This window comes from Carassius carassius, chromosome 18 (genome assembly GCF_963082965.1).
Source record: "Carassius carassius chromosome 18, fCarCar2.1, whole genome shotgun sequence".
NCBI lineage: Eukaryota > Metazoa > Chordata > Actinopteri > Cypriniformes > Cyprinidae > Carassius > Carassius carassius.
The window spans coordinates 20,303,333-20,318,764 of NC_081772.1; the positions used below are offsets into that span (position 1 = coordinate 20,303,333).

Below are 15,432 nucleotides of genomic sequence, written 5' to 3' on the forward strand. Positions count from 1 at the left end.
ATAAGTTGTAATTAAACTGCTAATAAAGTTATTTTCAACCATAACTAAAACCCTCCCTAAAAAAAGAGTGATTCATTCGAAAGATTGTGTGTAAGTGTTGGTCTGACCTGGTCATTAGCTTTACTCTCTCGTTCCCGAATGTGTGTGGTCACTATCCTCTCCGTCTCCTCCCGTAGTTTTGGAAAGGGCTTTAACTGTGAAAAAAAAGTTCAATTAGAAAAAATGTCTAAAAACATTACCACATTACATTCTTAATTCAAGTTCCTTGTCTTTTTGTTCCTTTTTTAATTATTTTTGTGCCTTGAAAAAGAAGTGCACTTAATTGTTTTGAATGTGCACTAATGTACTTAAAGTCCTGTAGTATCTAAAGTGATAAAAGGGGACATCGGAAGCAAAATAGACTTATACTAGTTCCGCCATTGTTTCGACACAGGAGCTTTTGACAAGAATGGCTCCTAAGTGATTGAGGTGTCTTGTTGTTGGATGTAATAATGAACATAGCAGTCGTCAATTACTCTTGACACCTGAGCCACTGAAGATGCTTTTAGAATTTTAGAATTAAAATTGCTTTTAGTGTTCCTGTAGCTCAATTGGTAGAGCAAGCGCATGGTTGGGGGTTCGATTCCCCGGGAACACATGATAAGTAAAAATTTATAGCCTGAATGTACTGTAAGTCGATTTGGATAAAAGCGTCTGCTAAATGCATAAATTTAAATTTTATTTAATTTAAATTTAAATTTTAGACGCAGGGAAAATTCAAGGCAGGTTTTGCTAAAAATGTTAAAACTCAAGGATGGATCAGTAAACACTGTCCATGATCCAGCTGCACCGCAGAAGAAGTAAGTAGTGATGTCCGGTTCGTGAACGAATCGTTCGATTTAATCGTTTCTTCTTAGTGAACCGGGTGAACCAGTTCCCAAAATCGGACTTGAAACTGTTCTCGGTTGACTTTCCTTTTCCCTTGATGTCACTTTGGTTGTGCAAACTATTGGAAAATGTTAACCGATAGCCATAGTGCTAATTAAAGATTGTTTTAGCTAACTTTTTAAGTAAAATAAGATCACTTCGACTTTAATAGAAACATTTTATATACTTTTTTAGAATTATGTTATACTCTTTGACTTATGTATGTCTGTGTATTTCCAATCACTCATAAACGAATGTTTAAGAGGATGTTGTACCTTGTTGGTACACTGTTGTACTGTGTTGATGAGCTCCTGAATCACCATGTCTACACACTTGAGACACGGCCCTTTAAGCTTCACAATCTGCTTCTTCACTATGGCTTCAAAGGCCATATCGGGTGTGAACAGGCCTGTCCTGGACAGCAAGAGCAGAGAGAAAATGAAGTACAGGGAATTAACATCTAAGCTGAATATATTTTGTAGTAAGAAAAAAGAGAAGACGAAGTAGAGGAAGACATGCAGAGAAGCTCTTTGTATGAATATATAAACATTATTTTCTTATAAGATTGGCAAACAGTTTAAAGGGATAGTTCACCCAAAAAAAGAAATGATATCATCATTTACTCTCATCCTCCACTTCTTCCACCTGTATGTGTTTCTTTCTTTCGCTGAACACAAAAGAAGATAATCTGAAGAATGTTGGTAACCAGAATTTTCATTTTTGGATGAATTTCTTTTTAAGACGACTGCCATAACGGCCAACACGTTGAAAACAGGAAGTGACTGAGAGCCCTTTTAAATCAGCTGATAAATATCTGTGACGTACCTGATGCCATGGATATTTTTAATGGCGTAACTGATCTCCTTTCGTATTTCTTTCTCATCAAACTCCATCTGATGTAGCTGCATGTGAACAGGAAATCCGCATTAGCTCTGATTTCCGAGCTCTGAATGGCGTTTAAGTAAATAACAATGATCAATTCATCTTTAACAAATCACCTTAACCAGCTCAAAGGGTAAACGCTCATGAAAGATGCGGTTGATTTTAGCTCCTCCTGAAAGCTCCACTGTGTCCACCTGATCCCGTGATCCCTTGATCCGCTTCTCAAAATCCAACCCAAAGTGATGTATCAGCCTGGACAACAAAGCAACATTATGTGCTTTAGTTCTGATCTTATCTGCAATGTGTTTGTTGTTTGGGCTGTAAACAAAAGCCTTGTTTATTGCAATAAGGTTAAGACTAGCGTGTTTGTGTTTTTCTGTGCATGTTTATTTACTATCTGAATTAGAGCATGTTTATGTGTGTGTGAACCCACTGCATTAAGGCCTTGTTTTTTCGCAAGGGGTCATCTGGGTTCAAACACTTGTACACCTTTGCCTCTTTATCCAGTGACAGAAGCTGACCCTGTAGTCGACTGCGTAATGCAGGTAATGTGTCACGAATGTGATTGGTAAGTTGCTAGGAAGATGAAGAGGGGTTTAGGAGTTAAAAAAGTGAAGAAATATCATTCAAAGTATAATTTACCATTTTTAATCTGTGCGCTACTATGTATTTCAGACATATTCTGTATGGTATCATTCTCTTGTACCTGGTTGAGGAGCCTCTGTAAGTACAGAGTGCCCATGCAGTCTGCCATGTGTCTATATGCAGGATGTGACTTGAAGAACCATCTTTCTGCAGCCAGAGCTGCACTGATGTCCTTTTTTCCCTCAATGTCTTTCTGACTACGGTTTACCACACCAACATAACCTGTAGTCACAACAGGGAGACAGAAATAAATAGAGGAGACAATATATATTCAGATATATATATATATATATATATATATATATATATATATATATAATGAAGCCCTATTAGAAATAGGGTGTACAAACTTACATACAGTTGCTTTAATATTTTTTTAATTTCTTTGGCATTACCAGCCAATTTTCAAGTACCACGACATTTAACAATAAAAAATATTGAATATAAAGGTTGCTTTAATGAAATGAAAACTTTTAAAATGCTTTTGGATTGTAGAATTTGTCCCTGCACTTTTTTCAATCCTATTACCTTGTGACATTTCTTCTTTAAAACAATAATTTGTACATTTCTGTTGCATTTTTAAACTAGGTATTGCAATCCAAATTCAAAATATTGGAGAGGGTTTTTTTAACCGCCCCTTCTCCTCAGACTTGACCACACAGGTTGCCAGATTGACGGCGCAAATAGAAAGAGTGCACTTGATGATGAATGAAATTAAATATGCTGTGTTTTCCACCAACTGGCAACCCAGGGTGCCAAAATATAATTAGATAAACTGGCAGTGGGTGGGTTTCAAAAACCAAAACAAAGACCGGCATTCCGGCCCGGAACGCACATTTTCAAAGGAGAATAAATGACTGTAGCATTGTTTTTAAGATAAACGTTTTTTTTTTAATATCTTAAATAATTATGCTTTCGTAGAGTCAAAATCTGACATACAGCACCTTTAGCAGGAAAATATAGACAAAACAATCTTTAAAAGATGCTAAATCTTCACAATTATATTCCTTATCCTTAAACCTTCTCCAGTAAATCATAAATGACTGGAAAAGTAATCTAAATTCATTGGTTAAAAAGAACAGGGATGCCTGAAGGACATTCAGCTCCTAACTGTGAAAAGTCAATGTCCTACAACTAGAAGTAAATCTGTATGCGATCTGTATAAATAAGATTTCTAGAGTGTCTTAAACCTTCTCCACGGCTGGACTTCTGTGTGTCTAATGCATTAAGGCAGCAACAGGAAGCATGAAGACTCTGCACCTGGCCCTGTTTTAGCCACTATAGCCTGCAGCAGACTTGCTTGGCAGTGGCCCAGGTCTTAGACCAAACTGTACTGGACCTCTGCTGACAGCATATTTCTACATGTGCACTGTACCTCTGCGTAGTGGCAGTAACCTGTTCTCCAGCACGTCCCTGACATCTGTGCCCTTGTCCATCAAATCCAGCTTAGTGATCACACCGATGGTGCGATGGCCTGAAAGGAAGAGCAAGCATATCAGGAAGAAAAACAAGAAGGAAAGACATTATGATGATGTCAGTTTGCCCAGAGGGGATATAACCTAGGACAGATATGAATCCTAATCGCTCTTTCCCACTCACCCTGTGGATCCACATCTTTGGCCAGTTTAAGTGCATCAGAGTTAGCCATATTCACGTTAGCGGGTGTGACAGCCAGGATGAGACAATTCTCTCTGCAGATGAACTGCATGATCATGTCTCTGATCTGGTATTCAATGTCAGGGGGCTGATCTCCCACTGGCACTTTAGTGATGCCTGGAAGATCTATCAGAGTGAGGTTCAAAACTACGGAAAGAAAAAGAGAAAAACAAAGACAGACACAAATATTTGGTCAGAGACACTTATAGAAAGGGGAAAAAATCTAAATGAGATCTCTCCGAGGAATAAACAAGATTTAAAGGAGAGCAAATACACCTTCACTATCATTTTTTTTTTTTTTTAGCTTTTTAAGAAATCAGTAAGAAAACACAAAATTAGCTAAAGTTACAGAAAAGGCATTAATAATGATACAAAAGATTTCGGTTAAAAAAAAATTGTTTTTTTGTAACATTTCTTTCATCAAAGTATCCTTAAAAAAAGATCATGGTTTAAACAAAAATACTAAGCATAAGCATTATTACCATTAGTAGGAAATGTTTCTTAAGCATCAAATCAGCTGCTGAAAATTCAACGTTTACATCACAGGACTAGATTACATTTCAACCCTCTACATTGCGAGTAAATCACTCGCATATGCGACTAAATCTTCACTCTGGCGACTGGCTAATACATTCTCAGATTTTACTCGCAGTGTGTGAGTTGCAGGCTAAGTATAAATTTAGCACAAATATTTTTTCTCGCCGAACATTCATCCTTAGTGCTTATTATAGTGTTCTTATTAGTATAATTTGTATCATTAACTTATCAGTATTTTTGTTAGATTTTTCCCAATTTTTTTTACAGAAGCAAATAATCAAAAAGCACCACCACCAGTCAGTTCAGTTAAAATGACTAATATGCATTAATACATAATCAAGTTTTAATTCTAATTACTAAAGTTATATCATTAAATAATAACAGATTATCATATAATAATGCTTGATTGACTGATGTTAAGAGTGTACTTTCAGATATTTAAAAACTGTGGCATTTTAAAAAGTAAAAAAAAAAAAAGTAAAAAAAAAAGTGATGTGACATAAAGCCAAGTATGGTGACCCATACTCAGAATCCGTGCTCTTCATTTAACCCATCCAAAGTCCACACACACTGTGAACACACACCCGGAGCAGTGGGCAGCCATTTACAAACCTATAATGTTTGTAAAATGGCACAGTTTTTAAATATCTGAAAGTACACTCTTAACATCAGTCATTTAAGCATTATAATATATATATATATATATATATATATAGTCTGGTGAGTAAAATAAAAACATTTACTAGCCAATGGCGATTCAATTGCCAAGGTGTCCATAGAGGGTTGATTATACAATGATGAATGCAGCCTTTGTGAGCATATGAGCATTAATGTATCTAAAGTGAATCACTTGTTTTCTGACAATAATACCATTTTTAGAGCAGATACAAAGGTTGATGGGAATGGAGGATATGCCCTTATTTGTTCCCGTGACTCTGTCTGTCTCTGCTTTGATCTCCCGTTGAACATCATCAAAGTCTGTAAACTTCTTTCCTTTACAGTGCAGAAACTCGGCATGCTCTGCGATGGGGAATGGAAAGTATGAATTAGAGAGAGCAGAAAATGATAGCCCTTAAGGGAACTGACAGCTCAACAGTTTGTAATTCATGAATTTCAAAGATCTGACAATTCTCCACTCTCCATACACAGACTGCTTCTAATATCAACACAGGAGACACTGTCCTCTAGTGTTCAGTGTACATACTCCATATGCCACATAATATTGGATGGGTTAGTTGCTAACCTGTGCAGAATATTATTACCAAAAGGGACTTGATTGACTTAAATCAAATAGAAAAAAGGTAGGTGGAATAATGGATTAGCAACTTTTGTATAATTAATCCTAATATATCCATATGAGAAGACAAGAAGTCTCTGTATGCAAGGTGTTTCGTTTTTCTTTGTATATTGTGACTATTTGGAGACAAATTCCTCAATCTGTTACAACACCAACAGTGTCTCTATATAAACAGTTCTGAGTATAATGGATAGAAGTCAATGACATGGTATTATTTTGTGTGTGTGTATATATATATATATATTATGTATTCATTATCATAGTAAGAGAAGTGTACTTAGTACTTAACTTAATAAGATGTAGATCAGCTTTTGGCTAGTCACCATTGTCAGTAAAAGGAGTTATGGACTGATTTAACAACATAATTTTAAAGCCTTAAATGGAATAAAATTAATGTTGCTTTTAACTGGCTTTGTGATCATTATTTTATTTAGGGTTTACACAGTTGGTTAATTTGTTATTTTTTGAATGTGTGTGTTTTTATTGTGTTATTGTGTTTTCAATTTTGGATTGTTTGTTGGTTATTATATTTTGTCTAGGTCTGTAGTAAAAGCCCAACCAAAAAGTAGTATTCTTCACTGTTGTCACATGAGACCATTAAGTGGTAAATTCAATTCAGAATTGATTCAATTAAGTGGAATCTATTTTAAAAATATATTTTAATCCAATTTAGTGTTTAAATCAATGTCTACATATACCTAATTATATCAAGCTATTCCGAACATAGTTAATGATTTGTTACCTGATCTCTAATTGCGTACTACAACTAAAATATGTGTTTGTGTGTATCACTTATACCTGAAGTTGAACTGATGAGTTGAAGTACAAGCGGTCTCCTTGTAACAATTCCAGAGCCTCTTGGCAGGAAATCTCTGAAAGGATAACATTGACCATCATGTCAAAGAAATTACACATAATAAAATAGAATCCATATTACGGTGGCCGAGAGAGATCAGCACGCTGCAACTTAAGAAAACACATGCAAATTGAAAAAACACCAGCAAATGAAGAAAACATCTTCATCAGTTTGACAACACAAGTGTTGCAAATCATCACAACACATGCATATAATGAAGTGCGCTGCAAATCATCACAACACATGCATAAACGAAACGTGCTGCAAATCCTTCACAACGCATGCATATAACGAAACGCGCTGCAAATCCTTCACAACGCATGCATATAACGAAACGCGCTGCAAATCCTTCACAACACATGCACATTAAGAAACAATTAATGAAGCATTGCAAATTTATTTTCATTAAACTTGAAATTATATTTAGCTGAGGATATTAAAGTTAGCCATCTTAAGTAACGTTTTACATTTAATCATGTAATTATTCAGCTTATTTAGGCTAATAATATCCAAAAGATAAAGGAATCGTGCAATCAGGGTGTTTAAAAAAAAAAAAAAAAAAAACTCACCTTTCAGTTCACCAACAACTCCACTGACCAGTAGCCATTGCATGATAAGCAAATCCCAGCCGGGTCCGACACTTTTTGTGGTCTCCTTGAAACATTTCCATGCTATTTGCAGCGCGTTTGTTAATTTGCATGTGTTGTAAGGATTTGGAGCATTTCTTAATTTGCATGTGTTGTGAAGGATTTGCAGCGCGATTTGTTATATGCATGGGTTGTGAGGATTTGCAGTGCGTTTCGTTATATGCATGTGTTGTGATGATTTGCAACACTTGTGTTGTCAAACTGATGAAGATATTTTTTTTTTTTATTTGCTTGTGTTTTTTCAATTTGCATGTGTTTTCTTAAATTGCAGCGCATTGATCTCTCTCGGCCACTGTACCATATGCATGCCAAAGTAAAACTCTCCTTCTAACAAAATAAAAAAATATATAAAGATAAATAAAAACCTGCACATAAAACTTGCCTCACATGATACACTGACACTATCCCTGTCTGAGGCACAGTGCCAGAGACTGTCACTGCATACATGGACTAGTCCAGTCTTACAGTGAAACCACAAACCTTGTCCCACCCTTCATGACCCTCATACTCTGATATATATGGCACGTTTACACACAACTTGAACTGGCCTGTACATTTACAAAGGAGTTGTGAGACAGGCTAGCTTCACATAATCATAAAGTAGTGAATTCATAATCCATAACCAGTTCATTTTCTCCATGCATGTGCAGAGGACATAAGTACAGTCTATAAATAAAATAGTCCAGTAGAGGAACTGCAGCTGGATCACTGATATTCTTTATGGGTGATGTTAAAATACCCCCCACCCCTGTTTGAAGTGCAGAGATATCTCTAAACAGACCAATTTTAGGTTGATTACACCAAAGTGTAAACACAATCATAGGTCTGTGTGACGAGTGGGGCAGGGCCGAGAGCCGTGGGATCAGGCGCGAGGCCGGTGGAGTGATTGGGAAATGAGCGACAATTCCCTCCGAGTCCCACGGAGGAGATGGAAGAATATAAAAGTGGAGCGACGACAGTGAAGGATGAGAGAGGACCAGGCCTGGGCTTTAGTTGTGTTTGGTTTTTATTTGTGCGCGTCAGTCGTCCGTGAGGGACTGACGCGCTGTTTTGTCTTTATTTTGTCATTAAAGTCTTTATTTGATTGTCCGCAGGTTCCCGCCTCCTTCTTCCCGATGATTATGAAGGTTTAATTTGCTACACTCTGATTGTTAGCTTCTGTTTGATTCAATGGTGTGGGCCTGTTTGTCTTAGATTTTTGTTCTTTGTCCAATACATTTTTAAAAGAGGCAAAAACACAATGACGAGAAAGGTTTGACTTTTCCATGGACAAATGTGTTTTCCATTTGGTCTGATAAATCCCATACTTGTGATGAAGTCACAATGGATGATAAAGATGTTAGTGGAAATAGGGTGTGCGCAGATCTAAAACAGAACTACTGCCCAAAATAGAGGGGAAGTCCCACTGGATTAGACCTAGTTGAAGGCTTCCAGGTAGAGGAGCAGGGTGCAGGTAAAACCATCCATGGTATAAAGTGCTGCAGTGATGATGTATTTTGAATGCCAACCCAAGAGTAGCATCACCCTGTTTCCCTCAATAACAATCTAATACGACTTTTCCTCTGGCTTTTAGATTATTGCAGAAAATAAGCTCTGAGACCAACAAATGTTTATGATTCTTACAAGTTTTGTTCATCATGATAATTGTTACATTTGAACAACTTTTTTAATGAATTTTGAAGCCTAAATACAATTCATACAACCAGTTGATAAGTCTGAGCTCCCTAGAAGATTCAAGGCCTGGGTCTACCAGCATGGAATCCTCCCAAGAATCATCTGGCCTCTGGTCATCTATGAGGTCCCCATGACTCTGGTAGAAGGTTTTGAGCAAAAGGTGAGTAGCTATCTACATAGATGGCTGGGTCTACCACGTAGCCTAAGTAACATTGGGCTATAAGGGAAAACCAACAAACTCCGGCTCCCTTTTAGCATTGTCAGCGAGGAGTTCTGAGGACAGGAAGGAAGTGTAGGGCAGCCGAGGAAGTCCAGCAAGAGGAGGTGTGAGCTTCAGTCAAGGAAGAATGAACCAGCAGAGCAGTGGCCATGTGGCAGCAAGGTCCCTGGATGAAGTGGGAGCAGGCAATGGAGGGAAGTATCACTTGGAAAGAAAAACCTGGAAGTGGAACCCCCAGAGAATCAAGTTCTTGATTCATCCATTCAACCTGTGCACATGGGGGAAAATAGAAAAACCTGCATGCCCCTTTTGTTCCAAAGTAGGGACATTAGAACACATCCTAAACAGCTGCTCCAAGGTGCTGGGTGAGGCCCGGTATCGATGGAGGCACGACCAGGTCCTCAAATCCATCGCTAAGGCAATCAGTAAGGGGATCAAGGACAGGCGACACACCCAAGTTGCAGCCAAGGCCATTCACTTCATCAGGGAAGGACAAAAGTCAGAGAAAGCATTGAAATATTGCTCTGGTCAGGTTTACTCACCACAGCCTGGGACTGGGTAATGACAGTTGACCTGGAAAAGGCAGCTGAGAATTTCAACACATATCACCCATTCCAAATTGAGACCTGACATCATCTTGGTCTCTGAGGCCACAAAACAACTGATCTTGTTGGAGCTGACAGTGCTCTGGGAGGAAAGAATGGAGGAGGCTAAAGAGAGAAAGAGGGAGAAATACCAAGAACTGGTGGAGGATTGTCGGAGGAACGGATGGAGGACCAGGTGTATGCCAATAGAGGTGGGCAGCAGGGGGTTTGCCAGCCAGTCCCTGAACAAGACCTACGGCATGCTAGGCTTAGTAGGTGTTAACCGAAAAAGAGCCATAGGTAACAACATGAAGGCGGCAGAAAAAGCTTCCAGATGGCTCTGGTTGAAGAGGGGAGAGCAGTGGGGGTAGTAGAATGCCACTTGGACACAGGCCAGGGTCTGATCAGCCTTGGTTGGGTCGCCAGGATGAGGGTGTCTGTTGTAAGACCCAAAACACCCAGTGACTCCTGGAAACAACACTGAAGATGTGTCCAAGGTCATGCATCAGAAGAAGAAGACATATATTTAGGTATAAATGAACTACACCACGGTTGCATGACTTTAGTGTCACAATCACTTTACTTCCAACAACTCTTAAAAACTCTTTAAAAACATTTTAGAATAGTTTGCAAGAGCATATTATAAACATAATGAGGCTATAAAAGCAGACTAATGAGTAGTTTACCTGTTCGGTGTGATGATAAACTCTTATAGCTCCATTTGGCCACTTGCTAGCAACTGCCTTTTTCAAAACTAGTCAAAGCTATTTAAAAAATCACAAGGGGGTATTACTGATGTATTTTATGTTATGTATAATATCTTAATTATACATAAAAGGGGAAGTCGTGGCCTAGTGGTTAAAGAGTATGATTCCTAACCCTAGAGTTGTGGGTTTGAGTCTCGAGATGGCAATACCACGTCTTAGGTTCCCTTGAGCAAGGCATCGAAACCCCCAACTGCTCCCCAGGCACCGCAGCATAAATGGCTGCCCATTGCTCTGGGTGTGTGTGTGTGTTCACCGCTGTGTGTGCACTATGGATGGGTTAAATTCTGAGTATGGGTCACCATACTTGGCTGTATGTCACTTTTTTTGTTTTAAGCTTGTAGAGTGTTTGTTTTCGCTATTATCCTCACTTGTTTCTTCACAATAGCTGCAGAACTTCTGATGATTTGGCTGTGCAGGTTCGGCTGGCAGCTGACATAGAATATGGGTGGGTATATGCAAATGTTGAACATATGCAAACATTGGGGGCGTGACTGTTAGTGATCATACAGTCGGTGTTATGTTCTGAGTTGCCTATTTTTTGTGGTCTTTTACATGCAAGATTTACATATGGAGGAAACAATGTTGCTCGAGGCTCACAAAATGTCATTTCCAAGTACAGAACTGTTATTATTCAAACTATGCAAAGATAAATACAGTTTTCCATTTTTTTAAATGCAAATGTAATGTAAACCAGAGTGAGAAACTGGGAAGTTCTTCAAAAGAAAGATTCCAAACCCATCAGCTAAATTTTATCTTTTAATTTTTAAATGTCTTCTACTGGCCAAGTAAAAATCAACTACTTATTGTTCTAAACCCAAGCACTATGCTCCCTCTCACAGTGAGATCTAATTTCACTAAACCATTTCTCCAGGCATCTCTGGTGTTCCACTGACTGGTAGTGATCCTGAGATAGCAGATCGCTGAGGGTGCACTGCTCTCCTCCATTCATATATAACTCATTGCTATGGATACTCATTATTTCCTGTGCATGACCTCTAAATAGGCCATCAAATTACTGCACAATTGAAGTTCATTCTACTGAATAAATGATTCCACTTCATTCCACAATGGATGAGTGACATCAGACAGGACTAACTGGTCCTTCTTAGTCACCTTATTTTCATAAATTTGTGTTGTAGTCCTTAAATCAGTCCCCACTGCACATTTTAACTAGAGAGGCATGATTTCCAGTGAATAGTAACTTAAATTGTGGACTGGTCTTCCTATCGTATGGCTTGAGAATACAGAATATAGCCCTGCGCAATCATTGCTCAAATTGTACAGCATGACACTAGCAAAGGTCATGGGTTTGATTCCCATGGAATGCGAGAACTGATTTGTATATATCTTTAAAAATATCTGCCAAATTCATAAATGTAAATTGTGCTTTTATAGCATTTCGTGAGCTGAAACACTAGAAGGTCATCGGACAATGCTTGACCTGGAAAATTGATACCCTCATTGCAACTTAAGTCACTTTATTCATGAATATATAAATGTATAGGGACAGGAAAGAGCAACCAAAACATTATTTTGTATTCTATGGAAGGAAACATTTTGAATAAAATGAGGATAAGTTGAGAATTTTCATTTTCATGATATCATTTGATTTAGGAAATTTAGGAATTCCTCATCCTGAGTTATATGAGTACAGCACTGCACTTACTTCTCTTTCAGAGTCATATGCCAGACTAATAATCAACTTAAGCTGAGAATGTTTGCCTGCAAGCCATATCTAGAAGATCTAGCTATATGAGATCTATTACAGCAACAGATATTTTCTTCTTTATTGTGACATATCCGAGTGCAACCATTTTTTTTTTTTTTAAGAAAAAAAGTAGGACGGGGACTTGGTTCTATCCATCAGATGTTGATTGAATTTTGAGATGTGGACATTGCACTCAAAAATTAAAATGAGCTTGACATTGATTGCAGAGGAGGATTGCATACTGGCATACATGGGAAGTCGTGGCCTAGTGGTTAGAGAGCACTTCGGATGGGTTAAATGCAGAGCACGAATTCTGAGTATGGCTTCTAGAGGGCACGTAAGTCTGAAGTAACAATTTTAGGTAAATGGGTGCAGAGCCAGATGTAGTTTTGAATGCAAACATCAATGCCTTTAATTTTATGCGAGCAGCTATTGGTAGCCAGTGCAAACTGATAAACAGTGGTATGACGTGTATTCTTTTAGGCTCATTTTATTTGCCTATAATAACACTGTTGACCCTACCCCTATACCTTAACCCACTCTTAAAGTGCCCCATTATGCATTTTCAACTGTTACCTTTCATGCAGTGTAGTCTGTGAATCAGGGACGTGCGGTCAGGGTAGGCAGGGTAGGCAGTGCCTCACCAAAGGAAATGTTGACATTACATTTATTAATTCCAAGAGCTTTATTAATTCACCACATTATTAATTGCATTAATTTTATTCCAAATATTATTTTTTGTAACAATTTTTTTTAGGAATACACATAATATACTCATTTTGCCATTGTTTGCTCCTAAAAACCGTTGTTTCATGCAGGAAATTCAAAAGCCATGGCCATTGAGGCAGAGGTGAGCGGTGCCTCTTTGGTCCATAGAACGTAGTTTATGTAGATTTGCGCATGCGCAGTCAGTTCTCATGCTGTCTTGAAATATCAACATTGAGGCAGAGACCGAGCTTGCTTCATGTCACGTGATCTACTCGCTCTCACTCAATCCGCGCGCTTCCCGAATACTAGCATCTAGTATACTTGCGTGTCGGTGTGTGCGCCTAGCAGTTTGTAGGAGCGAATAAGCTGTTTTTGTACATTAAAGCTGTACTGCTGACGCAATGTTTTCTGACTGTAGCCTGGTGCGCCGTCACCAGACCAAAAGTGTGTGTGTGTGTGTGTGTGTGTGTGTGTGTGTGCGCCGTGGCTGTCTGTGCGCGTTTGCGCATTTTGATGGAGTGACTAGGCTGCCGCGCCGCCTCCTTCTCTGTGTCCCGCACAAAACATTTGTTTGTTGTATAAGTCATAAGATAGATGTGTCCATTAATTTGATTATTATATTTGATTGTGCATTAGCCTCACATGACTGACTTTGCTGAATGCAGGCAGCGATCTGATGATGCCTGATATGAACTTGGGTTGCTAAATTAACTGAATGAATATATGAACATATATTCCACACATTGATAGGTCACAGCCTACCCATGACAAGATTTCACCCCACGTTACTGCTGTGAATGTAAATGATCTACAAAATTGTGAAGCTGACAGTACACAATAAATAAATGAATTTATATGACACTGAACAGCCTAAACGACTTGTCAGTAATTCCAGTCTCAGTTCCATGATGGCTATACATCACGGGGTAATTCATTTGCATAATGCCTGCCTATGTCCTTTTTATTCAAAACAATTCCAAACATGCTTAATATATCAGGAAATATCTCGATTCTCAAATAGATTTATAGATAGATCCTTTATAGATTGTTATTTGATTAATAAATGTTGATGGGTTACACAAAGTAGTGTAATATATTAACTACACCCGACTTTTTACTTAAGTGCCATATATTGGTGTTATGCCATGAAATATTTTTAAAACAACTGAATTTGCATAATTACACGTTTAAAACCTGTTTAAAAACCTGTTGTTCAGCATTAGCCTATTAAACAAGTGTTCTGTTTACAGTTAATTTATATACCCCCAAACTGGCAATGTATCCTGTGGGGTACAAACATTAAAATAAACATTAAAAGTCATGTTTTGAAAAAAAAATGATCAAGTTGTATTATTTGTGTCCCATTAAGATGAAAAATATCAATAAATAAATTTTCTGATGTCTCTTTGTGATCTTGCCATTTTTAGGGTTTAAAAGTGGATAGTAGACCAATCACAAAGGACTAGGCCAATCAGAGCAGAGCACTGCTTCAAATGAATCATTTATGAATCGTGTCTTGAGTTCAGAAAGTTACAGACGCTTTCATAGTACATCAGGCTATTTTATCTCAAGAGATCAAAAAAGTGACATTTGAAATGGCGTCCCTTAACAAATATAAATCATGGGAAAATCTGTCACATCTATTGAGGGACCAATCAGATACGGGGGGGGGGGGGGGGGGGGTCTTTGAAAAATAAGTTGCCAGCTTGTTTTAATGATCCATATAGTCCAGAGAAAACTAAGACAATCTTCAGATTCTGCATGGCTCACGGACAGTGGCTTGGCAGGCCATTAGACAGACGGAGGAAGAGGTAGTGACTGCTCCCGACTACAGATGAGACCATCTGCACCTGCTTCAGCGATACAGTTCAGTGCCTCTGCAGAGAAGTGACTCAACTGAACATCACGAGTTGATTAATCAGTTTATCACCATAATGTGCACGTGGCCACGGAATGATACAATTCTGACACAAGCCTTCAGTCACCCTGATATCCACCAATCAGGTAACGTTAGGCTAAAACACATGGTTTGACCAATACTCATTGCATGAATAACATCTTCGCTAATCTCTGATATGTTAAACTGAACTATTAATTATAATAAACAACTGTAGCGCGCAGTTATGACGGTCTCATAGCCTACCTGCCCACGAAATTTTCCAGGACGGAGCTTTTGCCTGCGCTCTGACCCCCGACCACTGCGATCTGCGGCAGGTCCAGGTCACAGCTCTGTCCGATGGCACTGAAGGCGTCCTGCAGCCGGTTCACCAGCGGGATCAGCTCCTCCACCCCCCGGTTCCCCATGGATACGGAGCCGCGAGGATACGGCGCGCGAACCACCGGAC

General features: G+C 38.6%; 1 protein-coding gene across 1 annotated transcript in view; it reads right to left on the minus strand.

Annotated features, from left to right (window-relative positions):
* The window catches only part of LOC132092634 (dynamin-2-like), a 59,220-nt gene extending 43,788 nt beyond the window's left edge, over positions 1–15,432 (minus strand). Inside the window, exons 1-11 of the mRNA XM_059498953.1 lie at positions 15,231–15,432; positions 6,722–6,795; positions 5,497–5,646; positions 4,033–4,236; positions 3,809–3,907; positions 2,495–2,655; positions 2,222–2,364; positions 1,905–2,040; positions 1,732–1,799; positions 1,182–1,320; positions 108–194 (exon numbers count right to left, since the gene is read on the minus strand). Of these exons, the coding sequence (XP_059354936.1) occupies positions 108–194; positions 1,182–1,320; positions 1,732–1,799; positions 1,905–2,040; positions 2,222–2,364; positions 2,495–2,655; positions 3,809–3,907; positions 4,033–4,236; positions 5,497–5,646; positions 6,722–6,795; positions 15,231–15,391 (1,422 nt within the window). The 5' untranslated portion in view covers positions 15,392–15,432. The remainder of the gene's footprint in view (positions 1–107; positions 195–1,181; positions 1,321–1,731; positions 1,800–1,904; positions 2,041–2,221; positions 2,365–2,494; positions 2,656–3,808; positions 3,908–4,032; positions 4,237–5,496; positions 5,647–6,721; positions 6,796–15,230) is intronic.